The 26480-nt window shown below is 43.0% G+C and overlaps 1 protein-coding gene across 10 annotated transcripts in view; it reads right to left on the bottom strand.

Annotated features, from left to right (window-relative positions):
• Positions 1 to 26457, bottom strand: part of PRMT7 (protein arginine methyltransferase 7) — a 46531-nt gene extending 20074 nt beyond the window's left edge. For 3 of the 10 annotated variants that reach the window (XM_060650351.2, XM_060650353.2, XM_060650354.2), the window contains exons 1-6: positions 26334 to 26444; positions 21236 to 21387; positions 20925 to 21102; positions 17527 to 17563; positions 10839 to 10988; positions 4839 to 4947 (exon numbers count right to left, since the gene is read on the bottom strand). In XM_060650351.2, the coding sequence (XP_060506334.1) occupies positions 4839 to 4947; positions 10839 to 10988; positions 17527 to 17563; positions 20925 to 21019 (391 nt within the window). In that variant the 5' untranslated portion in view covers positions 21020 to 21102; positions 21236 to 21387; positions 26334 to 26444. Of the gene's footprint in view, positions 1 to 4469; positions 4561 to 4838; positions 4948 to 10838; positions 10989 to 17526; positions 17564 to 20924; positions 21103 to 21235; positions 21388 to 26333 lie in introns of those variants that run through there. The other 7 variants (XM_078438912.1, XM_060650357.2, XM_078438909.1 and 4 more) reach the window with 6 other exon arrangements.
• Between the last annotated feature and the right edge of the window lie 23 nt (positions 26458 to 26480).

Raw genomic sequence — 26480 nt, 5'->3', positions numbered from 1 at the left:
AGCTCAGAGCCTGGAGCCTGTTTCGGATTCTGTGTCTCCCTCTCTCTCTGCTCCCCCCCTGTTCATGCTCTGTCTCTGTCTCAAAAATAAATAAACGTTTAAAAAAAAAAAAAAAAAGAGTAATGAGATATGGCGGTAGCACAGCAAAGGTAAAAGCTTTCCTTTCTTTCCTTTCTTGTGCACACATGCTCAAGAGCAAGGGACAGAGAGGGAGAGAGAAAATCCCAAGTAGGCTCTGCATTCTCAGCACAGAGCCCAAGGCAGGGCTCCATCCCAGGAACCTGTGAGATCATGACCTGAGCTGAAATTAAGAGTAGGACACTCAACTGACTGGGCCACCCAGGTATCTACTTTCTATGAAGTACCCTTGTGCTCAATGGCAGTATGCCATGAAAGGTGGCTGACAAGAAACATCTGTCTCTTGGCACAGAGACTGCCCTCCTGAATGGCACTGCCCACATTTCTGATATCATGCCAAACTCGAACGGAAATATATTATCCCAAACTGCACCCAACCCCTACACAACTGCTTCTCCCTCCGATGCTTCTGCCTCAGTGGATGGCACCACCGGTCACACAGCCCTGAAACCAGGGCATCATTTGTCAGCTCCAGGAGAGCAGAGACCCTACCTGCTCTGCTTGCCATTTTACCCCAATGCCTAGAACAACACCTAGCACCCACAACAACCAGCAAACATTGGCTGAATTCTTGATTCCTCCCTGTCATCTTACATCCAATCAGTCACCAAGCCCTGCCAATTCTACCTCCTGAATAATTTTTAAACCAATTTTGTAACTTAAAATGATTTATTATTCAATTCGCTTCAAATAAACAAAGTTTTATGATCCACTGAATCTCAATAAATACTCTTGAAGAGCCTGGTATCTAGCATGTGAGTGCTAATACAGGAGGGTGCAGTGGGAACCCGAGGAGGGTGGTTACCCCAGTGCCTTGTATGTCTTTGCCACATGACTAGATGGACAAATGTTGCTCCCCAAGTTACCTGTGGAGTACTTGGGATCAAACTTACCCACCCACTGTACTCAACTAGAAAACTAGATAAAATATATGAAACAGGTGTTTTCAGATGTTGAATAAGAGGAAACAAATTTGTTCTCTGAGAAACAAAGTGACCCCTGCAACTGCTCTGGCTTTCTGCCAGTAGGTAGTTTCCAGATGCTGTACAAAAAGCACGATGTCAGGCAGAACGTAGCAATCTTGCTGAGGCAAAGAGATAGCAACTGAAGCTGAGAGAGGGCAGGTGGCTGGGGCTCACCACTGGGGGCGGGGACCAGAGAGGATGTTACACAGAAAGCAGGCTTCCGAAATCTGCACAGGACTCCCCCGAAGCCTCTTGTTGAATATATTCACACATACAGAAGAATATAGAAAGTCTGGCAAAGGACGACCATAGAGCTAGAAATTGAATAATTTCCAGAGCTCACAGAGGACTGGGAAACATTCTAGTTCCAATCAGCCAGTACCAGACACTAAGCAGAGACCCCAGAAAAGCCATGCTTTGCTAGTGTGACCAAGGTAGTCTTAAAACAGGGGCGCCTGGGTGGCTCAGTCGGTTAAGAATCTGACTTTGGCTGAGGTCATGTTCTCTTGGTCCATGAGTTTGAGCCCTGCATCTGGCTCTCAAACAGCTCAGAACCTAGAGCCTGCTTCATATTCTGTCTCCCTCTCTCTCTCTGTCCTTCCCCTACTCATGCTCTCTCTGAAAAATAATAAACATTAAAAAAAAAAAAAAAGAAGAAGAAGAAGAAGGAACACTGGTTTTCAACAGAGGGCAATTTTGCCCCTACCCACCCCCAAGACATTCAGCAATGTCTAAAGACATTTCTGGTTGGTACAAATGCTAGTGGGGGAGTAGGTGATATCAGCTTCTACTGGTTAGAAGCCAGGGGTAAACATCCTCCAATACACAGGACAGCTCCTCCCAACAAAGAATTATCAGGCCCAAAATGTCACTGTTGAGAAAACCTGACTTAAAATTATTCTAACCCGGGGTGCCAGGTGATTCAATCAGTGGAGCATGTGGCTCTTGATCTCAGGGCTGTGAGTTCAAGTCCTACATTGGGTGTAGAGATTAAAAATAAAAATCTTTAAAAATAAATAAATAAATAAAGCTATTCTAACCCTGCTCCAACAAAGCTTAAAAACAAGCCCTGAAAGGATCAAACTAACCTATTAGTAGCCCAACTGCATGCCAGGCAAAGCCTTTTTTTTAACTTAAAAAAAAAAAATTATATTTATTTTTGAGAGGGAGTGAGCAGACACAAGACAGAGAGAGGGAGATAGAAAATCCAAAGCAGGCTCTGTGCTGACAGCAGAGAGTCCAAGGTGGGGCTTGAACTCACAAACCATGAAATCATGACCTGTGCCAAAGTCAGACGCTTAACTGACTGAACCACCCAGATGCCCCCAAAGTTTTTAAAGAGAGACAATAAACTCTGGTACTCAGCAATGCAAAACTCCCACCATACATGGCATCCAAATAAAAATTATTAGACATGTGAAGAAGAAAAATGTAATCCAGAATCAGGATAAAAATTAGCAGAATAAACCCAGGAAAGACTGAGGCAGTGGAAGCAGAAGATAAGGATGTTAAAACAGCTACCTGGGTGGCTCAGTTGGTTAAGGGTCCAACTCTTAATTTCAGCTCAGGTCATGATGTCATAGTTCATGAGATCAAGCCCTGTGTCAGGCTCTGCACTGACAGTGTGGAGGCCTACTTGAAATTCTCTCCCTCTCTCTCTCTGCCCCTCTCCAACTGGCTCACACATGTGCGCGTGTTCTCTCTCTCTCAAAATAAACTTTAAGTAATGTACTCTTAAAAAAAAAATAAAAACAAAAAACTCCAGCTAATATAGATATGACAACTATTTAAAAAATCACATGAAAAAATAAGAGCGATGCAAGTTATAAAAAAGAATCAAAGGAAACCTTTATATATGAAAAATACAGTATGAGAAATAAAAAGTTCACTAGATGTACTCAGCAGATTAGACACCACAAAAGAAAAAAAACAGTAAACCCCAAAACCTAAGAAACTAACATGTCCATCAGTAGGTGAGGGGATGAACAAATTAAAGTATGCACACACACAGTGCTACTCAGCAACCCTTTATCCACAGAACGTGGATGAAACCCAAAAGCATTATGCTAAAGAAAAGAAAGAGTACATGTGGGTGATTTCACTTACTCAAAATTCTAGAAAGGGGGGGGGAACTAATCTACATTGAAGAAAGCACATCAGGGGTGCCTGGGTGGCTCAGTCGGTTGGGCATCCGACTTCGGCTCAGGTCATGATTTCGCGGTCTGTGAGTTCGAGCCCCGCGTCAGTCTCTGTGCTGACAGCTCAGAGCCTGGAGCCTGTTTCAGATTCTGTGTCTCCCTCTCTCTCTGACCTTCCCCCATTCATGCTCTGTCTCTCTCTGTCTCAAAAATGAATAAACGTTAAAAAAAAAAAAAAAAAAAGAAGAAGAAAGCACATCAGTGGGTGCTTAGGATCAGTGATATGGAGGCAAAAGACTATAAAGCGTCATGAAGAAATCTCTTTGTGCACGGTAAAGACTTTCTACAGTCTGGAATGCAGAAGAGGTTACAAATGTGTTTACATTTGTCCAAACTCAAACTATATACTTAAGACAGATGCACTCATTTTTAAAAAAAAATTTTTAATGTATATTTTTGAGACAGAGAGAGAGAGAAAGAGAGAGTGCACACCGCACTGGGGAGGGGCAGACAGAGAGGGAGAGAAAGAATCTGAAGCAGGTTCCAGGCTCTGAGCTGTCAGCACAGAGCCTGATGTGGGGCTTGAACTCCGGAACCGTGAGATCATGACCCGAGCCGAAGTTGGGCGCTTAACTGACTGAGCCATCCAAGTGCCCCAGATGCACTCATTTTATGTACATTATACCTCAATAACGTGGACTAAAAAATGAGATAATTATTTGCACACTCTTTTGTAGGCGTCAAAAATAAAGGGGACACTAATCCTTTCTTTTGGGCATGTTTCAGATTCTCCATTTAAAAAAACATTTTTTTTAAATGGGACAAAAACGTTGATCTTATATAGATGCTTCCATCTAAAATACTGCATTTTAAAAAACTGGTGATATACATAACCTCATTCCAGAAGCTTCTTTTGCAAATCTTTCCACTGTCTCTCCAGGTATCAAGTGGCATGTGAAATTTTAGAAGTCTGACTCAAATACCTAGACTATAAAAAATATTCTGAAAACCTGGAGAGACTGTACTATATAGGCAAATCTCTCATGTTGGATGCTGAAGCAGGATGTCAGCACTAAGCAAACCTCTTTCTGCTATCTACTTAGTTTTACTTCTGTCGATAAAACTCAAATCTCTGAGAACTGAGTCACATAAGAATTTCAACTTGCTTAAAGCAAAAGGAAGTTTCATTTGTCTCACCACTGTTGAGCATTAGTTTTGGTTTACTCACTGCTGATTTATTTTCACTAGTAGAGAAGCAAAGTACTTATCTTCAGACCAAGTGGAGAGGCCCCATTTCTCTTCAATAACCTGAATACGTTTATTCCAGATAACTAGAATAAACCTTTTCTTCTCTCCTATAAGAGTGAATAAGGCTTTTAAAACAGTATGTTTTGGCTTTTTTTAAGTTTATTTATTTTGAGAGAGAGAGCACGAGAAAGCGCACTATCATGAGAGGGGCAGAGAGAGAATCCCAAGCAGGCTCCATGCTGTCAGAGCAGAGCCCCATGAGATCATGACCTGAGCAGAAATCAAGAGTCAGATGCTCAACCGAATGAGCCACCCAGGCACCCCTCAAAACAGTATGTGTTGATCTTACCTGGCCCCATCGTCACCTCCGTGGAATGCTTGTTAATAATCTTAATCTTATCACTGAAGCCATTTTTCTCCACAATCTTTACAGCAGCATCAGCCATAGGCTTGAAAACCTAGAAATTAGAGCCAAAACCCAAGTAAAAATGAGCAATAAATTAAATAACATCCTAACATCAAAGATTAGTAATCTCTCTTTAAATGGAGAATCAAGACACAATATGTCTTGATACAGGTTCTTAGACTTGAAGTAAAAGAGGTCTCCATTACAGAGTTACCTCCCGAATATATAAAATGTACCTCTGTTACTGTTTGATACAGGCAAAATATTTCTTGGGCTGATTTGATCAAAATAAATGAGACTTCACCTTTGTAACTTAAATAGTTTATTCTCCAAATGTATGTCATAAAAATGAACACAAAGAGAAGGCCATCCACTGGGTTTAACTTGCAGGAGTTAAACCTTACATGCTAGGCACAATGGGGACGCAGGGCTTCCCAGGAAGGTTGCACTACCTAGTAAGGACGGCAGGTGTCAGAGCCAGGCTAGAAGAAGGCAGCAAGGGGATTTGCTTCACAAAACCACACCCTGGGGGAATGGGGCTGGACAAATGTACTCTCTAGAAGGAAGTGAGACTGTTACTGCATTAGTTGTTAAATGTAAACAGGCGTCAGCTCAAAACTGTCCCAAATCCTCGCCGCTGGCATAATACAGCCTCTATTTTATGGCATTCGAGGACCTCCATAATATGAACCACCTTAGTTCCCCCAGCCTTATTCCCCTCCTAATCCATCCCCACCCATGACTGATGCTCCTGCCACACTGATCTTATTGTGCACTAGGGAAGCCTTAGCCTTCTCTGCCCTACCCCAACCTGCCAAGGCAAACCCAACTTTCCAGGAAGCACGAAGCCCCCGCTTCTCCAAAAGCCTTTCTAAACCCTTCACTTATCCCTAAACACAAACCCCTCCAACTCATACTTTCTAGCTTGCCCAACTTAGATTGCATGGCTCCAACCACGATAGTGCATAAAAAATACAGATGCACATGCGGCCACACCTACAGAGTGGAAATAGAACAAAATGATAAAGTAACTGGTCACAGGACAAGATTTCCATTTTTCCTAAGTCCTTTTCTGCGTTTTCCATATTTTCTACCATGAACACATACTTCTTTTATTAAAATCAAGAGGAAATGCTATATTCTTCTGTAAAGGATACATATGTGCTTACCTAGGAAAAATATCGTTCCAATCTGTTTCAAATTATTTCTAGGATCTGGCTTGGTGTTTTTAGATGTAGTCTGAGGGCCTCAAGACCTCAGTTCTCACCCATCACTTTGCCTCCACCCCAAAGTATCACAAGTTTGTATCATCCCCTCAGCCCTCCTGCCTCTGAACATTATCACTCATCTCTTCTGTTGACCCTTCAGGCTTGACATTCACAGTCTCCTCCTTAGCTTAAGACCTCAAAATCTCTCCCAGAACACTTCTTTCTGGAATGGCCCCTGAAGATGGCTTCCCAACATCATTCTGTGTACTCCCCTGCACCTCCAGTCAGTTTGGGGGACTGACTGTATCACTTCCAAGTGGTACACCTGTCTGATCTAAGTGTAACTGAATCTCTCAGGCCATGTCACTGAAGTAAGTTAAATAGGATTGAACCTTATTCTGGCCAAAGATACCCAAAGAGAGGTTTGCTAGAGATTTCTGAGAAAGTTCTTCTTGCTCTTACAAAGAAGGAAAATAAGTGAGGAAACCAGGACCATGCTTTATTCTCAAAACATTTGCCAAAGAAATCACTGTAACTAATACACCTTCCCAAAATATTCCTCACTTTTCAAACGTGTTAAAAGAGAAGTTTATAGCCACTGTCTGTAATTCCTTGTATTCCATCTACTCCTCAAACCTATTCCCCTGAAAATACCATTTAAAGGAGGTCACCTCCTAGCTGCCAACCTAACAGCTTTCTCTCAGTCCTCATCCTACTCAACTGCTACATCAGTGCTAATACAGTGACCACATGCATTTAAATAGAAGTTGATTCAAACTGAGTGAAATTTAAAAACTCAGTTCTCAGGGCGTCTGGGTGGCTCAGTCGGTTAAGTGTCTGACTTCAGCTCAGATCATGATCTTGGAGTTTGTGAGCTCAAGCCCCACGTCGGGCTCTGTGCTGACAGCTCGGAGCCTGGAGCCTGTTTCAGATTCTGTGTCTCTTTCTCTCTACCCCTGCCCGACTCACACTCTGTCTCTCTCTCTCTCTCTGTCTCAAAAAAAAATAAATAAATAAACATTAAAAAAAAAATTCAGTTCCTCATACTAGTCACACTGCAAGTGCTCAGCAGTCATATGTGGCTACGGACCACTATGTTGGCCAGCAGAGCTATAGAATATTCAGCATCACAGAAAGTTCTATATGACAACGCTGGGCTAGAACATCCACACTTGCTGACCACTTCCTTTTTCCCATGAATCCCCTGCAACCTTGGCTTCCACCCCTGCCCTCTAGGATCTCTTTTCGTCTGTCTGAACTTGCCTTTACTGGCCACCCTTCTTCCCTCACAGGCATATCCCCAGCTCTGCCCTTCTCATTTTACTCTCTCCTTGAACAATCTCCTACAATGCCAGCTTCACCTGCCACATCTGCAAATGAGTTTGGAAATCCGCCTGTACATGCCACTCTCTAAAGATTCAGACGTCCATCTCCAGAGACTAGCAGGTTCTCACTCATTGTTCTAGACCTGTCTTTCCAGTTGTGGAGCTCAAGCAGAGTTGAAAACCACAGGGCAGTCCAGCTAGAACTGAGTTGAGAGGTTCAAAAGTTGGTCACTAAAGTAAAAGCTGGGAGGCCACCATAAGATGTCAAGAGCCAAAAAGAAAAGATCTGAGAATCACAGACCAGAGCACCAAGACAGAAATTAGAAATCCAGGTAACTGAGATGGAAATATATAGAAAAACCCAACAGCACAGTCCTACCAATTCTGCCAGAAAACATGTTCTTACTGTAAATGTATATATACATATATATTATACATATACATAATATATATAATATGTAAAATATATATATAACATATATATACGTATGTGTGTACTTTTTTTTTAAGTTTATTTACTCATTTTGAGAGAGAGAGCGAGCAGGGGAGGGGCACAGAGAGAGGGAGGGAAGGAGAAATCTCAAACAGGCTCTGCACTAAGAGTGAGGAGCCTGAAGTGGGGCTCAAATCACAAACTGTAAGATCATGACCTAAGCTGAAATCAAGAGTCAGACGCTCAACCGACTGAGCCACCCAGGTGCCCCCTCACCCTGTATTTTCAATTAGCAGTCCACGCATATAGTGACTCCTGCCCTGGGACCTGTCTCTCTCATACTTACCACATCCAACATGAAATGCATTATCTTTCCTACAAAGTAAGTATCTTCTTGAGTTCCTCTCACCAGTCAACAGCATCACTGTTCCCCCAGACAACCATGCTAGAAATCTCACACTCACACATCCTCTCCCATCAAAGATACCACTATAGGGCTAGCACCTTAATTAGCAACCAAAAGACCAAGTCTCCAGGTCTAGCTCTCCTATTTATTAATTGTGAGATTAAGTCTTTAATCTCTCTGGGTCTTAGTTTCTTCATTTGTAAAGTAAGGATAATAAAATTTACTTGAGACTAACTAAGGTAACTATCCTAAAATATAAATAAATTTCTTTGTATCTATTTAAAAATCATGATGATGGAGGCACCTGGGTGGCTCAGTTGGTTAAGCATCCAACTCTTGATTTTGGCTCAGGTCATGATCTCACAGTTTGTAAGACTGAACCCTGCATCAGGTAACCATGCTGGATGTGGAACCTGCTTGGGGTTCTCTCTCTCCCCCTCCCTCTCTCCTGCTCATATTCTCTTTGTCTCTCTTCTCTCAAAAAAAAATCTTGATGATGCCCCAGAAGGCCAAGAAATGACTCTTGATCTTTTTATGAAGTCCTGAGACAAGTGCACAGAGTCATACACTCATACACATACACACACACCCCTACCTCTCTCAGGTCTCTCCATGGAGACCTGAAGCCCATTCTTCTTCTTTTTTTTTTTTTTTTTAAGATTTTCTTTTTAATGTTTATTTATATTTGAGAGAGAGAAAGAGCACATGTGGGGGAGGGACAGAAAGAGAGGGAGACAGAATCCAAAGCAGGTTCTAGGCTCTGAGCTGTCAGCACAGAGCCTGATGTGGGGCTCGAGTGCTGAGATCATGACCTGAACTGAAGTCGGGCACTTAAATGACCGAGCCACCCAAGGGCCCCTTAAATCTATTCTTTTTTTTTGTTTAATGTTTATTTATTTTTGAGACAGAGAGAGACAGAGCATGAATGGGGGAGGGTCAGAGAAAGGGAGACACAGAATCTGAAGCAGGCTCCAGGCTCCAAGCTGTCAGCACAGAGCCCGACGTGGGGCTTAAACTCATGGACTGCGAGATCATGACCTGAGCTGAAGTCGGATGCTTAACCGACTGAGCCACCCAGGCACCCCTGAAGCCCATTATTCTTATTTCAGGTTAAGAACAACTAATTCAGGATATTGAAGTTAGAAGTCTTTATTGTAGCACTCAGGTCCTCCATAGTGTGGCTACAATCTACCTTTCTGGATTTCTACCCTGACCCTGTTTGCCACGACTCTGGACAATACAATACGGGATTCCCTCAGCCTAAAATGCCCACCTTTCTAGACCATGAGCATGAGGGCCACACTATAGGGAAAGAGGGGTGGGGAGCTAGAAGGAGTCTGAGTAGAATACCCCAGAGTGCTGCCTCCAGACTTTATGTGAGAAAGCAAAAATCTTCTATCTTGTTTAAGCCACTGTTATTTTGGGACTTTGTTATTCACAACTCAATCACCATACAAACCAAATCTTGTAGGAAAAAGTGTTTAAATACATTCCACCTTTTCCCAAAAGCTGTGAAGAACATATGCCAAAATTTCAACGATGGTTAACATTGTGTTAACATGCTATTTTTGTTTTACATTTACCATATTTTCTATGGTAGAATGCATTATTTAATTTATCAGCAAAACAATGTATGTTTAATGTTACAATAAAGAAATGAAATGACAGACTGCCCAACTACTGACAAACATAGTAAGATAGCAGGCTCAATGGAGACATTTAAACTAGCAGGTCTCGGGCGCCTGGGTGGCTCAGTCGGTTAAGTGTCCAACTTCAGCTCGGGTCATGAGCTCACAGTCCATGGGTTCAAGCCCTGCGTCGGACCCTGTACTGACAGCTCGGAGCCTGGAGCCTGCTTCGGATTCTATGTCTCCCTCTCTCTCTGCCGTTCTCCCACTCATTCTCTGCCTCTCACTCTCAAAAATGAATAAATGTTAAAAAAAAAAAAAAAAAAAATTAGGGGCGCCTGGGTGGCTCAGTCAGTTGGGCATCCGGCTTCAGCTCAGGTCATGATCTCATGGTTCATGAGTTCGAGCCACGTGTCCGGCTCTGTGCCGACAGCTCAAAGCCTGGAGCCTGCTTCGGATTCTGTGTCTCCCTCTCTCTCTGCTCCTCCCCCACTCATGCTCTCTCTCTCTCCATCAAAAATAAAAACATTAAAAAATATTTTTTTAATAAAAAAAAATTTAAACGAGCAGGTCTCAACCTTGGTGCACAGTTAAAACTCCCAATGCCCAGGCCACATCTCAGAATAATTAAATTAAAACTGGAGTCAGGATAGCGGGGTGGTGAGGCAGGGTAGGCAGTTACACATCAGTATTTTCTGAAGCTATTTAAGTACTTAAGTGATTCTGACATGAGGCCAAGACTGAGGACTGCTGTTTTCAGAGGAAAAAAGGAGACCCTGGGTTAAGGAAAGGTGTCTGATTCATCTCCATATCCTTAGAACCTGGCTCTATGCCTGAAACAGAGTGAGCACTCCATGAACATTTGTAAACAAACGGATAGGCAAGATACATGACGGACTTCCCACACAACACACAGGACACATATCTGAACAGTGTGGCTCACCTCAATGGCATAGCAGTAGTCAGCCCCTGCTGTGACCGCCATCATTGACAAGAGTCCCGTGCCAGTGCCAATGTCAAGAACCAAAGCCTTCTGTCCTCTGTCCTTCACCCTGTTCACAGCAGCCCGGATACCCTGATAATATTTTATATTCTAAGAGAAAAGGAGAAACAGCTATCACTTCATACCAGTTACTATAAACAAACGCAAGGATACTTTGTGAAGTTTGGGAGTCATGGATGGCGGCAGCAGCAGTGTAAGTCATGGCTCCATGGCTTTCTGGCCTGTCAAGGAACAGCACTGGCTAGTTGAGTAAAGCAGGCCTTGACAGACTCCCAGAGCACTGGGTCAGCCTCTTGCCTTTTATTTGGTGATTGTCCCTCCCTCCACACCCACTCTTTTGTACTCTGCTTAGAGGGGCTGGGGCTCTGCCAACAACCTTCTCCTTTTCCAGCTATTAGGTATGGACAACAGGGGAACTACAGGGCGACCGGCAGGTAGGAAGAGGCAGAAAACTTGTTCCTTCCCAAATGGTTGCTGCTCTCATCAGGGTCCTCCCAGAAGTGGCAGCCAGCTCCAGATGCCAGCTCCTCCCCAGCTCCTCTCTATACTCTCATCACCAGCCTCCTTGGGCACCTCAGAGACAGGCGCAGCACTCATGCAGCTGTCCCTCTCGGAGAGCTGAGCACCAGTTCCACAGGACCTCTCCTCCATGCTTCCAGACTCATGAAGCTCACTCTTCTGTATCATCAGCCCTAGGCAAGTTAGCTGCCTCCTGCAATTACTACCACTAGGTAACCTTGGTGCTCCCATTTGCTTCCCAGGTCTCCCACATCTGTGTTACCAATTCCGCCTGTGAAATTCCCTCTGTTGAAATAGTAACATGGCTTTGGATTTCCTTACTGGACTCTAATTCACAGGGGTTCCTTGTCTCAAAAAATAATCCCCTCCTCAGGAAATCATTTCTTTGTTTTTAGTTCAGGTCTTTAGCAGCTGACACAGATACATTTCCAATCTGTAACAGTTTGGCTCCATAGGTACCCTGACCCTTCTGATGAAAACAATAATGATACGGAAAATACATGCAAATCTTTTAAAATGCACTAATGAGCTGGCAAGTTAGAAACATTAAGAGGCCAAACTCCTGGGGGCGCCTGGGTGGCTCAGTTGGTTAAGCGTCTGACTTCAGGTCATTATCTCACGGTTGGTGGGTTCGAGCCCCACGTCGGGCTCTGTGCTGACAGCCTGGAGCCTGCTTCAGATTCTGTGTTTCCCTCTCTCTTTGCCCCTCTCCCACTCATGCTCTGTTACTGTCTCAAAAATAAATAAACAAACATAAAAAAATTAAAAAAAGAAAGAGGCCAAACTCCTCTGAGGGGAAGCAGATTCCCCTCAACTGAGCCTTAAGGTGACTGCCTGACAGGGTGACACCTTGATCACAGCCTGCAAGGGACCCAGAGTCAGGGCACACAGCTAGGCTTGAGCTCAGATTCTGAACCCATAGAAATGATGAGACAATAATAACTCTTTTCAACCATTAAATTCTGGGATAACTTGTTATACAACAGAACATAATACAGGACTGATATCAAAAGGGCAACATTCTCAGACCTGAGTGCAATCAAGTCAGAGATCTCAATAACAAAAATATAACTAAAGAAAAAGAGATTTTTGAACTTGAGAAATTCTAAACTCACAGGTAAAGAACTAAATCAAAAGAGAATTAGAAAATATCTAGAACTGAACTTTTTAAAATTACATTATCAAAACTCAGGGGATAGCTAAAAGCAATATTTGGAAAGAAATACATTACAAAAGACAAGAGATAAGGTAAGCATCTGTCTCAAAAAATTAGAAAGAGGACTGCAATATAATCTCTAATCAGCAGATAAATAAAAATAATAAAACACACAAATTAATGAACCAGGGAACAAATATGGAGATTTTATAGAAATTTTTTATAAAAGTTATTTCAAAAATCTAATTGATGAGCCTCTGATAAGTCAAAAAACAAAAGGGAAAAAAGAAGTAAGCAAAAACTGGGAATAAGGGGTGGGGGAAAGAGCACGGTACCACTATATATGCTGCCAATATTAGAAAGATTAAAGATTATAAACAACTTTTAGCAAATACATTTTGAGGTACACCTGGGTGGCTCAGTTAGGCATCTCTTGATTTCAGCTCATGATCTCACATTTCGTGAGATGGTGGCCATATTGGGCTCTGCACTATCAGCTCAGAGCCTGCTTGGGATGCTCTCTCTCTCTCTGCCACTCCCCCTAGTGCATGCACATGCTCTCTCCCTCTCTCTCAAAATAAACAAACATTAAAAAAAACTTAAGATTACAGAACTTCAAATCAATAAATAAAAATCAACTGAAATTTTATATATCAGCAGCAGCCTTTAAAACCTTGGCAGAGGAGGGGCACCTGGGTGGCTCAGTTGGTTGAGCGTCCAACTTCGGATCAGGTCATGATCTCACAGCTTGTGAGTTTGGACGCCGCATCGGGCTCTGTGCTGACAGCTCAAGAGCCTGGAGCCTGCTTTGGATTCTGTGTCTCCCCCCTCTCTCTGCCTCTTCCCCTCTTGCATGCGCTCTCTCTCTCTCACTCTCTCTCTCTCTCTCAAAAATAAATAAATGTTAAAAAAAATCAACGGGGCGCCTGGATGGCTCAGTCGGTTAAGCATCCAACTTTGGCTCAGGTCATGATTTCGTGGTCCATGATTTTGAGCCCCGCATCAGGCTCTGTGATGACAGCTCAGAGCCTGGAGCCTGCTTCAGATCCTCTGTCCCCCTCGCTCTCTGCCCCTCCCCCACTCATGATCTGTCTCACTCTGTCTCTCAAAAATAAATAAATGTTAAAAAAAAAAAAAAATTAAGAAAAAAATTAAGAAAAAACCTTGGCAAAGGGGCAGCACCTGGATCAAGTGTGGGACTCTTGACCTTAGCTCAGGTCATGATCTCACAGTTCATCAGTTCGAGCCCCACATCAGGTTGTGCACTGATGGCGCAGAGCCTGCTTTGGGGTTCTGTCTCTCTTCTCTGCCCCTCCTTGCCCATGCTTTCTCTCTCTCAAAATAAATAAATAAACTTAAAAAAAAAACCTTGGCAAAGGGAAGGATTTCTTAAACAAGAGACAAAAAGTACCAGCCAACAAAGATTAAAAAATAAATCCTGACATTAAATTTAAGAACTTGCATTTATCAGATGAAAAAACAACCCATAAAGTAAGACACCTACAATACATGTAACTGACAAATGATAAGTACCCAAAATACATAAAGAACTCTTATAAATAACTAAGTATTAAAAGAAGAAACATGAAGGGCACCTGGGTGGCTCAGTTAAGCATCCGACTTCAAGTCAGGTCATGATCTCGCAGTTCGTGCATTCAAGCCCCATGTCCGCTCAGTGCTAACAGCTCAGAGCCTGGAGCCTGCTGTGGATTCTGTGTCTCCCTAACGCTCTGCCCTTCCCGTGCTTATGCTCTGTGTGTCTCTCTCTCTCTCTCAAAAAAAAAGAAAAAAAAAAAGAGGAAACACGAAAAGCCAAGGAACAAAAAGAGTTCATACTCAGTAGTAACCAGAAGAATGCAAATTAAAACTGACAATGACAGGCTGGATCATACCTATCAGACTGTCAAGAATGTAAATTGGTTAATACCAAATAATGGCAAGGACATGAAACAAGAAGAACTACCATACACAAGTATGAGAATGTAAAATGGCATGATCCTTTGGGAGACACTCTGACATTACTTCATAAAGTTGAACAAACTCAATGGGCAGCAACTCCATTCTTAGATATACCAATCTAGAGAAGAGTATCCCAGAGTACAGGTCCTAGAATATTCTAGGAGCACTACGTACAACAGCAACAAGTTAGAAATAACCCCAAAGTCTACCAACAGAATAACAGGTAAGCGATGATATATTTATACAATGGAATCCAAACATCATGAAAATGCATGAACTACAGCCTCATGAAAAATGGATGAATCTCAAAAATAATGGTGAGCAAAGAAGAAAGTCATAAAGATTAAACAGTATGACTCCATTATATAAAGTTCACAAACAGGCAAAACTAGGAATTTACTTTTTTAATACAACAGGTGGTAAAACTATAAAGAAAAGTAAGGGAGTGACTGATATAAAATTCAAGACAGTGGAAACTTCTAGGGGAAGAAAAAGGAATGCAATCTAGGAGTACACAGGGGAATTGTGAGTAACTGTAATGTTCTATTTCCAAGCTGAGTGGTAAGTCTATGAACATTTACTATTCTTTTTTAAACTATACATACACATTTTATACTCTTCTGTATGTCTGTCACAATAAAAAAGTTTTTTAAAGAGTAAGAATGCTAATAAATCTTAAAATAGCAGCACTGAATTCTAAAAGAAAATGAATAGTGGGGCGCCTGGGTGGCTCAGTCAGTTGAGCGTCTGACTTCAGCTCAGGTCACTATCTCGCAGTTCATGGGTTCGAGCCCTGCGTCGGGCTCTGTGCTGACAGCTCAGAACCTGGAGCCTGCTTTGGATTCTGTGTCTCCTTCTCTCTCTGTTCCTCCCCTGCTCACGCTGTCTATCTCTCAAAAATAAATAAAAATAAATAAATAATGAATAGGGGGTGCCTGGCTGGATCAGTTGGTGGAACATGTGACTCTTGATCTTGGGGTTGTGGGTTCAAGCTCCAGGTTGGGTATACAAATTACTTAAAATCTTTAGGGACACCTGGGTGATTCAGTTGGTTAAGCGTCCGACTTCAGCTCAGGTCATGATCTCGCAGTTATTGAGTTTGAGCCCTACATCAGGCTCTCTGGTGTCAGCACAGAGCCCACTTCAGATCCTCTGTCCTCTCCGCCTCCCATGCTCACACTCGCTCTCTCAAAAATAAACATTAAAATAATAATAAATAAAAGAAAATGGATAATGTCAAAATTCTGACAAAAAGTGATTTCCCAATCAGAATCCATATTCAGCCTAAGTCTTAACTGTAAGGACAGAATAAAGAAGTTTTCAGATTAGCAAAGTTTTTAAACTCTCACCTCCCATGCACCCTCTCATAGGACACTGAGGAAGAATGTGCTTCAACAAAAAGAGAGGGTGAACCACAGAGGAACACAGGGGAACCAGGAAACATGGGACTCAATATAAAAAGAGAAGAAAAGGGGGGTGCCTGGCTGGCTCAGTCGGTGAAGCACCTGACTTCGGCTCAAGTCTTAGTCTCACAGTTCATGGGTTTGAGCCCCGTGTCGGGCTCTGTGCTGACAGCTCAGAGCCTGGAGCTTGCTTCGGATTCCGTGTTTCCCTCTCTCTCTGTGCCTCCCCAGCTCACTCTGTCTCTCTCAAAAATAAATATTTTTTAAAAGGGGGGGGTTAATTAATGAAGAGGTAGGAACGTTCCTCAAACGAGTTTTGATTTTAACTTGACAACAGCGAGAGGCCACCGAGGATGGTGCTAAACAGGGTTCTGAGGGTTTTAAGCAGAAGAATAACATGGATTGGCATTTCAGAAAGACCCCTTGGGCTGCTATGTAAAGAAAGGAAGAGAGGTCAACACTAGTAAATGAGGTCTGAGCAGGCAGTAGGGTTGAAAGATTCACACAATTTGATGACAGACTGTGTGCTCAGATGAGGAAAAGGGTGCCATTTTTCTGGCCTGGCTGACTGAATGAATGGCAATGCCATTTGTTCAAATCCCCTGGAATTTGAGTCAAAAAGGATCATCTTTGCAGATGATACTAAAATCAGAGAGGCTCACAAGCTCAAGAAACCAGTAAGAAGCCAAGACCACTAAGCTAGAGAGAATTAGTCAAATTCAGAAACAATGTCTGTCCACATCCTATAATTCCCCAATAGCTCAGCAAAGGCACTCAGCTATTTGATAAAAATCAGGGAAGCACCTAGCCCCTTTTGGTGTATTCTACACACTAATGATGCTCAAGGAGACTGTTATGTCATGATGTTGCCAAGAAGTATGCATACTGAGCAGTTAACCAGGGCTGGATGAAGTAGACACCAACAACAAAGCCTCATGACCAACCTGACCATGTGCCCTGCTCTTTCTCTTACCCTACACTGCTTAGCTCTTAAGCCTGAATCCTTTGCCTTCAAGCCTCCGCATTTCTGAGCCATCCAGATGAGAATGACCAGTCAAGCACTCTGGTAGGCCAGGAAAGCTTGCATTGCTAACCACCGTTAACACCAGAACTGTAACATAATTCAAACAGGAAAAGAAAACTCAGATGAAACAAAAAGAAACAAACAAACAAACAAAAAGCTGAAATGTCACAGTGCAACAGAAGTCAAATTTGCTTTTACAAAACAGTCTGCAGTGGCCTCTAGAGATATGATTTTAAAATTACAAACGGACTACACGAGGTAAAACTGTGTAATTAGAGAATCTGTATCTAGAAGGAGATTATGGAGATCAGCTAGTATATCCCACTCCTTTTAAATCCTAATAAAAAAGATCTGCAGAGGTCCCATGTTTTCTCCAAGGCCACACTCAAGTGAACAGCAGAGCTGGAAGTAGGACAAGGCCTCCCCACTGATTTCCTGACCATTCGTTACACCATACTGCCTCTGTACATTATTCTAACATCATGTCTCTGGAGGAAACTTTTGATCTTGTAACTAACTAAAGGTTTCAAACACCACAGCAAGATAATGGTTTCCTTTCACACTTACTCTGTCTTTGTCATGTAACATATCAGCATAGGAGGATCTAAAAAGAAACAAAAGGTCAGAACCTCTATTAATGATATCCATTAACATATGAGAGCATTCACATATATAAATGCATTCCTAAGTCAAATGGAAAAACATCCAGGCCCACTTTATTTTTTATTTATTACTGAACTATAATTGACATACAATGTTACGTTAGTTTCAGGTGTACAACATATTGATTCACAATTCTATACTCAATGTTTAATATGTTAAGTGGAGTCACCATACATTATAACAATGTTCCCTCTGCTGTACTTTTCATCTCTAACCCAGGCCCATTTTAAACTATTTTAGTAGAGTTATAAGCTAAAATTCTCTGGTATTGCAGGAAAAAAAAAATCTTAAAGATGTTTACTTTCAGCAAAGAACCTCAGAGCTAAAAATGGTCTGGGAGTTAGCCCTGTCACAGCCACCAGCATGCTGATCATGTTATATGTCACACATTTTTTTTTCTCTCCAGAACTCAGACTCAATTTGTCTAATACTTTACATAATCTTGCATACATTTGCACATTACGATAATCACAGATTCAACACTGCAGAGACGAATCAGGGACCTGCTGTATAAGTGAGGGGTATCATGCCCAGCACTTTCTATTAATTCACAAACTTGAAAAATCTCTGGCAGAGTCAGGATAAGCTCCCAGAACTCAGCAGGCCCAGCCCAAAGATGCTTTCTGAGAGATGCAGGTGAGAGCTAAGGTGCTTTCACTAAACAGAGGACCTCCAGCTTCAGATCAACACCAGAATCACTGGAGACCTATTTTTTTGTTTTTGTTTTTGTTTTAAATAGACAACATGGGGCTTGAACTCACGACCCTGAAATCAAGAGTTGCATGTTCTACTGATTGAGCTAGCCAGGGATCCTTGGAGAGCTTATTTTAAGTGCACATTGCCAAGGCACCTGGATGGCTCAGTCAGTTGAACTGAGTCTCTGACTTTGGCTCAGGTCATGATCTCACGGTCTGTGAATTCAAGCCCTGAGTCGGGCTAGCTGCTCTAAGTGCAGAGCCCACTGCAGATCTTCTGTCTCCCTCTCTCTCTGCCCCTCCCTTGCTTGCACTCTCTCAAAAACAAATAAAAATTAGGGGCGCCTAGGTGGCTCAGTCAGTTAAGCAGCTGACTTCAGCTCAGGTCATCATCTTGCAGTCTGTGGGTTCGAGCCCCATATCCGGCTCTGTGTTGACAGTTCAGAACCTGGAGCCTGCTTCAGATTCTCCGTCTTCCTCTCTCTCTGCTCTTCCCCCAGTCGTGCTCTCTCTTCCTCTCTCTCTCTCTCTCTTTCTCTCTCAAAATTAAACATCATAAAAAAAAATTTTTAAGAAACACTGAAAAAAAATTTTTAATGCAGATTCTCACGATACATGCAAACAGATCCTGATCCAGAAAATCAAGCTGGAGTCTGGAAATACGCACTTGAACTGGTACCCCACACAACTGTGACACAGGCAGCTCATATTCTAAACTCCAAGGAGCACTGTACCAGAAGAATAGCATTCTTTTCGTTTTAATGGCACACCATGGCTTTTACATGTGAACCCACCTAGGAATGCTTAGTTGAAATCTGGTTCTGTCTTTCCCTACCTTCCAAGAGGCATTTCTGGTCCCCATCTTCATAGCCTCATCATCCACTCTCCCCACCACTCCACAGACATCATTCTGCCTAAGCACTATCAACCAACTCCATCACTAACATCCAGGATTTCTGTCTCTGTTGGACACTCCCTCTTCCTGAAACACTTTCTTCTTTTCCACTTGCTGGCCATTCCCTCCTGGTTCTCCTGCCTCCTCTATTCCAAGATTCTTTCTTCAGCCCTCTACCTTTCTCATCACACACCCTCCCTCAGAGCCTGCCATCTTTTCCATCTTGAATTCTAATAACTGCAAACTGGCTCCAGACCCATGTTTATCTGCCCACTGCATCTCTACCTGGATGTTGAAACCCAAATACCTAATCTCCATCACCTTCTCCTCTCCAGCAACACTCATTCCTCCTGTGGTCATCCCTCTCACAGAACACAGCTCCATCCACTTAGTCACTCTAATCAGAAATCTTGGGTGCTTCTGGAATTTCTCTCTCCTTCCACCACTGAACCAATGAGTTATTAAAACTCAAGCTCCTTCAAAGCTGTCTCCCCACCTCCACTGCCTCACCTGTAGGGTTGCAATATCCACCCAAATGGCTTCCACTCCCTCCAACCCACTTTCCACACTGTTCTCAGTAAATGTCCCAAAATGCAGCTTAATCTTTTTTCTCCCCAGTTTAACATCTCAATCACTTACAAAATGATGTTCAAAATCTTTTGAAAGAAGGTAGTATCTTTGAGCCCTTATTCTATACCACACATTGTATTTGTCACCCATCAAAGAGCCCTAAAATAAGGCTTTATATGTGAGGAAATGTACATTATTACATGTATGGAGACATATATTATCATACTGAGGCTCAAGGAAGTTAAGGAGCTTAGCCAATGTCAGAGTTAAGACACGACAGAGCCCAGACTTACCCTCATGCTCCTCTTCCTGCATTTTGCTACCACCCTTTACAACATGATCCTGCCTACCTTTTCGGTACCCTCACCAGAGCCCTGCTTTTGTACCACATTCCAGCTACCTCAAACTGCTAGCAATCCCCCAAACTAACTGTTACACGTGATCCCTGCTGCTCAGAAAGCAATTTCCCTCCTTTTAGATTTGGGAAATCACTCACATATCACCACCCCCGCGCCCCCCCCCCCCGCCGGTTCTTACTGCTTCCATGAACTTTTGCACCCATGTCCAGTGGCCTTTCTTCACTGTGTCATGATTCAGTACATGTCTGTCTCTTACAAAAAACTGCATGGTCCTTGAGGATGGGAACCCCATCTTCTTCATTAGCTCCACCACAGGACTAGTATGTTGTATGCACTTAATGACTGCTAAAGAATAGTAGCGCACTCAACAGTTTTAAATATCCCTTCCCAAGTCAGGGAAGAATGCATTTTTCACATTTTCCATTCAAAAGAATTTAACTATATGATAAATGTGTCTCCATTTCAGTGACACAATGAATGAATTTCATAAACTCTTCAATTATCACTAGTACTACTGAGGTGGGTCCTCTCTGCTCCACTAGACAGATCCTCTGAGACTCTGATAAAGCTGTTACATGATATGTGACTCTTTACACAGAAATGACTTTGCCTAATTCCCACACAAACCTACCTGGCTGAGCAGACCTGCTCATGACCAACATCTGCCCTGATCAGAAGCACTGGGTAAAGCTTATTCCACATTTGGACAGGATTCTAGGGCTCCTACTTTGAAAGCCAGTGTCCCCACCCAGCTGCAACCAATAGTGAACACACCCTTGTTACCTTGCAATCTCCTGGTGGTAATCATAGTGCTCATCCTCTTCCAGCCACTCCACAGAGCCAGTGGTTGGATTGGCCCGCCCGCAGAAGACCTTCATGGTGCCAATCAGCTTCTCAGTTTCACCACAGAAAAGCAGCCTTGCCAGCTCACTTCTTGTGGACAGGTCTAATCATCAGAAATCTATTCACATCATAATGCCCAAAATGTAGAGGAAAATAATTTTAAAGACAAAAAAAAAAAGGAAAAAAATCATAAAATGGACAAAAGCATCAAAGCCAATGAAATTATTTGTTAATCGGTATTTTAGGGGCACCTGGGTGGCTCAGTTGGTTAAGTGTTCGACTTTAGCACAGGTCACGTTCTCCTGGTTTGTGGATGCGTCCAAGGCCTAAGCTGGGTTCTGCACTGACAGCATGGAGCCTGCTTGGAATTCTCTCTCTCTCCTTCTCTCTCGAAATAAATAAACTTTAAAAAAAAAATAGTATTTTAATCTTTCCCACAAGTTATTTGGTTTTACATTCAGCATGTAACATCAAAAACATCAAAAGCTATCTGGAAACTTTGGCAGTCCCCAGTGATTTCAGGTTAAATGAGCCTCACAGGTGCAACTCGATGCAGCCTCAAGGTAAAGGCAGATGAGAAGAGAAATAAAGCAAAGGAAACAGGTGGTTAACCAGAAAGGAGAAACAAAGAGGCTGGGGTAGTGGGAAAAGAGTGCCACCAATACTGCCTCAGGATATTAAATAGTTTAAACACTAGTGCCTGGGTGGCTCAGTCAGTTAAGTGTCCGACTCTTGGTTTTGACTCAGGTCATGATCTCACGGTGTATGAGTTCAAGCCCCACATCGGGCTCTGTGCTGACAGCTCAGAGCCTGCTTGGGATTTTCTCTCTCTGCCCCTCCCCTGCTTGCTTGCTCGCTCTCTCTCTCTCTCTCTCTCTCTCTCAAAAATAAAGTTTTTAAACACTTAGTTTAAGGAAAAATACAAAGAGCAATTCAAGCAAACTAGGAAAACTTTCATCTAAACAAATATATCACAGCTATAAGTGTGGATAATCCAAAAATATCATGTTGAGCCAAAAATAAATAAATAAGCAAATCACAGAATACGTAATGATTACATTTTTATAACATTTATAATGATGCCGAACAAGAATATATTTTTAAATTTTTTTAATGTTTATTTTTTTTTATTTTTGAGACAGAGACAGAGCATGAATGGGGGAGGGTCAGAGAGAGAGGGAGACACAATCTGAAGCAGGCTGTCAGAACAGAGCCCGATGCGGGGCTCGAACTCAAAGACCCTGAGGGGCGCCTGGGTGGCTCAGTCGGTTGAATGTCCGACTTCAGCTCAGGTCACGATCTCACGGTTTGTGAGTTCGAGCCCTGCGTTGGGCTCTGGGCTGATGGCTCAGAGCCTGGAGCCTGCTTCTGATTCTGTGTCTCCCTCTCTCTCTGCCCCTCCCCCATTCATGCTCTGTCTCTCTCTGTCTCAAAAATAAACATTAAAAAAAAAAATTAAAAAAAAAAAGACCCTGAGATCATGATCTGAGCCGAAGTCGGAGGCTCAACCGACTAAGCCACCCAAGTGCCCCAAGAACAATATATTCTTCAGGGATCACACTAAAATGCATAGCAGGGAATAAGGATAGTGGTTACCCCTAAGAGGAAAGGGAAAAGGCTGGGATCAAGGAGGGCCATACAGGGGGCTTCAAAGTAATAGTACTGTTTCTTCTTAAACAGGATGGGGAAGTGCCACCTGGGTGGCTCAGTCGGTTAAGCATCCGACTTTGGGTCAGGTAAGTTCAAGCCTCTGCATTCTGTGCTGAAAGCAAAGAGCCCACTTTGAATCCTCTGTCCCCCTATGTCCCTCCCCAACTTGCACAGGCTCCTTCCCTCCCTCTCTCTCAAAAATAAACATTAAAAAATAAATAAAACTGGGTGGTGGGAAGAAAGATGTTCATGATACTGTCCTCCTTTATGACTTACCATTTTTAATAATGATTACTTGTTACCTACTCAATATTTGATTTTAAAAGTAATTTTCTTTTAATTTTTTTTAACATTTATTTATTTTTGGGACAGAGACAGACAGAGCATGAACGGGGGAGGGGCAGAGAGAGAGGGAGACACATAATCAGAAGCAGGCTCCAGGCTCTGAGCCCTCAGCCCAGAGCCCGATGCGGGGCTCGAACTCATGGGCCGCGAGATCGTGACCTGAGCTGAAGTCGGACGCTTAACCGACTGAGCCACCCAGGCGCCCCTAAAAGTAATTTTTAAAAATTCTTCATCGAGAGATGTCTGGCTGGCTCAGTTGGAAGAGTGTGCAACTCTTGATCTTGGGGTTATGAGCTCAAGCTCCACGTTGGGTGCAGATTAAATAAATAAAATTTAAAAAAATTCTTCATCTTAAAAAATCCTTCAAATTCTCCAGATTCATCTTGTATGCCCTATTTCTGCAGAGATCTATTTCTGACAGAGAAACACCACAGCTCAAAGTCTGAAGGCACCTGTCAGCAGGTATGGGCTCTACCAGCACCCTCCCTCCTACCTTCAGAAAACCTCAAGTGTTCTACACTCCGCTTCATTTCTTGTTAAACACTGATCTATCTTCAGGAAACCTTAGAAAAAATGCCTACTCCATAGGTCCCTAAACATCCCTGAGGCATTTTACTGACCAGAGTTATTGCCTTTCTCTCAAAGTTATTTAGACTAAACACTTAATTCTCATAAAAGAGGATGGTGAAAAATCTTTTCTTAAAAGACTCAGGCAGTCAGTGGTCTGGTTCAAAGTAGTCAATTTGTCCTTCAGTGAAACTCTACTTCTAAAATCTCAGTATTACTCACACTCTCTTCTAGTGGCTCCCAAACTTTCTGGCAACACCAGAAAGAAATATACTTTACATAAAGACACAACACACACACGTACATACAAACTTTCACTAGTGTTTAGCCATTCTATGGGCAAAGTCCTTTGATACATTCTACTGTATTTTTTTTCTTTTTTTTTTTAAGTTTACTTATTTGAGAGAGACAGAGAACACATGTGTGGGGAAGGGGCAGAGACAGAGGATCCAAAGCAGGCTCTGCACTGTCAGTGCAGAGCCCGATGCAGGGCTCAAACTCATGACCTGAGCTGAAATCAACAGTCAGGCGCTCAACCTACTGAGCCACCCAGGTGCCCTGATTTTTCTTTTTAAATTGATCATGATCCACTAAACTGATTTCACAATTTTTTCAATGTTTATTTTACTTTTTACTTTGAGAAGCATTTTTCAATGTTTATTTATTTTTGAAAGGCAGAGAGAGAGGGACACAGAGGATCCAAAGCAAGCTCTGCACTGTCAGCGCACAGCCTGATGCAGGGCCTGAATGCACAAACCGTGAGATCGTGACCTGAGCTTAACCAAATGAGCCACCTAGGTGCCGGATTTCACAATTTAACTGAGTTGCAACCTACAGGTTAAAAAGTTTTGCCACAATCAGCTGTGAACCTCTCCTATGTTAATTTTTTTAAAGAGTATCTCCAACTATCAGAATCTGTAACGTGCTTTAAAGAAGTGTGTCCAAAAAATGCCACAGTAGAAAGAAATAACCATATCTGGCTGAATGTTCAGGGAAGGCTTAAAAGATGGCTAGGGGGGCGCCTGGGTGGCGCAGTCGGTTAAGCGTCCGACTTCAGCCAGGTCACGATCTCGCGGTCCGCGAGTTCGAGCCCCGCGTCGGGCTCTGGGCTGACGGCTCAGAGCCTGGAGCCTGCTTCCGATTCTGTGTCTCCCTCTCTCTCTGCCCCTCCCCCGTTCATGCTCTGTCTCTCTCTGTCCCAAAAATAAATTAAAAAAACGTTGAAAAAAAAAAAAAAAAAAAAAGATGGCTAGGATTTAGATGGGCATGGGAGGGAGAGGGCACTTCACCAGATCAGACTTAGACAGTCATGTACCGTTAATAAACCAGTTTAACTGAGGTGAAACTGAACAAGAGGTCAAACTTATCAGTGAGGTACATACGGTGCAGAGTCCTAAAACCCTTATCCTGTGGGCCATGTGAGATCAATTCTGAAGTTATTTAAAGGTTAAGAGTGTAATACAGAACTCTAATCTATGGAATTTCCTTTTTGTCTGTGCTGTTGCTTAGGCTATAAATAGGACTATAGTTTTTTCATAACTTAGAGAAGTTACTAGTTTCATATAAGTTTAAATAAAGGTTGCAGATGGGAACCATGTCCTGTAACCTCTTTGAGTACTACACATCTCCTATGAATAAATCCCTTTTATTATTATGACTTGTCCTCTCCCAAAAGGACCTCACACTCCAGATTCAGGAGCTATTTTGACCCCCTCCTCATTCAAAAGACCTGTGAACTTACATGATAGTTTATAAGGCTGGAATGGAAACCACCATGCCAAGCCCTAAATGGATTACCAACCAGATTTCAGAGCAGATAGCTGCTTCATTCATTCAAATTTTAGTAAAATTTATACAATATCAGACACTGCGTTAGGGACTGGAGAACTCCCATTAAGTAAAATAAAGGAGCTCTTTATCCTCCAAGGGATTAGATTCTAATAAGGGAGAGACTAAATATACAATCACAAACTATGTGAGTGCAAGAAAGGAAACAGGCAGGGTGCTATGAAAGAGAATTAACAAGGTTAATTGTTAGACTCTGAGGAAGGTGGCAGTTAAGATGCTACAAGGTAAGAGAGAAAAGTAGTGCTTATGTTTCTGGAAACCTTACCCCTACTTTTCCAAGAAAAAGTCCCAAGGGAAAAAAGACCTGTGTACATAAGCAAGACTGACAAAAGCCGGAATGACTGAAGCACTTCCAGCAAAAGTATCGAGAACGATAGATTAAGCGTGGGCTACTGTAAATCACACTGGACCATGCCAGCTTCGGAAACGCGTTTGGATATTGTTCTCACTCGCTGGAAACCACTCAAGGTCTTAAGCACAAAAACGTCCACGTCAGATGTACGCTTTTACAAGACCCTTCTGACTAGCGTGTGGTGAATGGACTGGTTTCCAACTACTCAGAACACAGTGACTGGGAAAAGCGAGCCCATCAGCAGTTCCCTGAATCAGAGAAGCGTGGGTCAATTAAGGATGTGATGGCTGGAGCTCCATATGATTGCGGTTCGAATTTCTGTAGCTGAAGGGAGACGCCAAGTACTACAATCCAGGTCCCCGTAGAGGTCACCCTACAGAGTCGGGGCCCAACCGTATCCCAGTTTTCTTGCCGGCCCAGGCTCTCCCCACCGCCGCCCAGTGCAGACTCTAGAAAGGTCCTCGAGAGACGCATACCCCGGTGGCCTAGAAAGCCCACGTCAGGCCCGTCGGCCAAAGCCGCTGGGCTGACGGCCGGATGATGGCGGCACCCGGGACTCTAACTGCAACCCCACCTTCCCTACCTACCCATGCGCCTCACCCGCAGCGGGAACCGCTCCGTTCACTTCCGCCGCTACCTCCACCACGCAGAAGCCGGCGTACGGGGGCGGGATCTCTCAGGGCCCGCTGAGAATGCTGGGAGCGAGGCCCGGAAGCGGAACTTAAAGGCTCTCC

Source organism: Panthera onca, chromosome E2, assembly GCF_046562875.1.
Source record: "Panthera onca isolate mPanOnc1 chromosome E2, mPanOnc1 haplotype 2, whole genome shotgun sequence".
Lineage (NCBI taxonomy): Eukaryota > Metazoa > Chordata > Mammalia > Carnivora > Felidae > Panthera > Panthera onca.
This window is presented reverse-complemented; position numbering and strand designations above follow the sequence as displayed.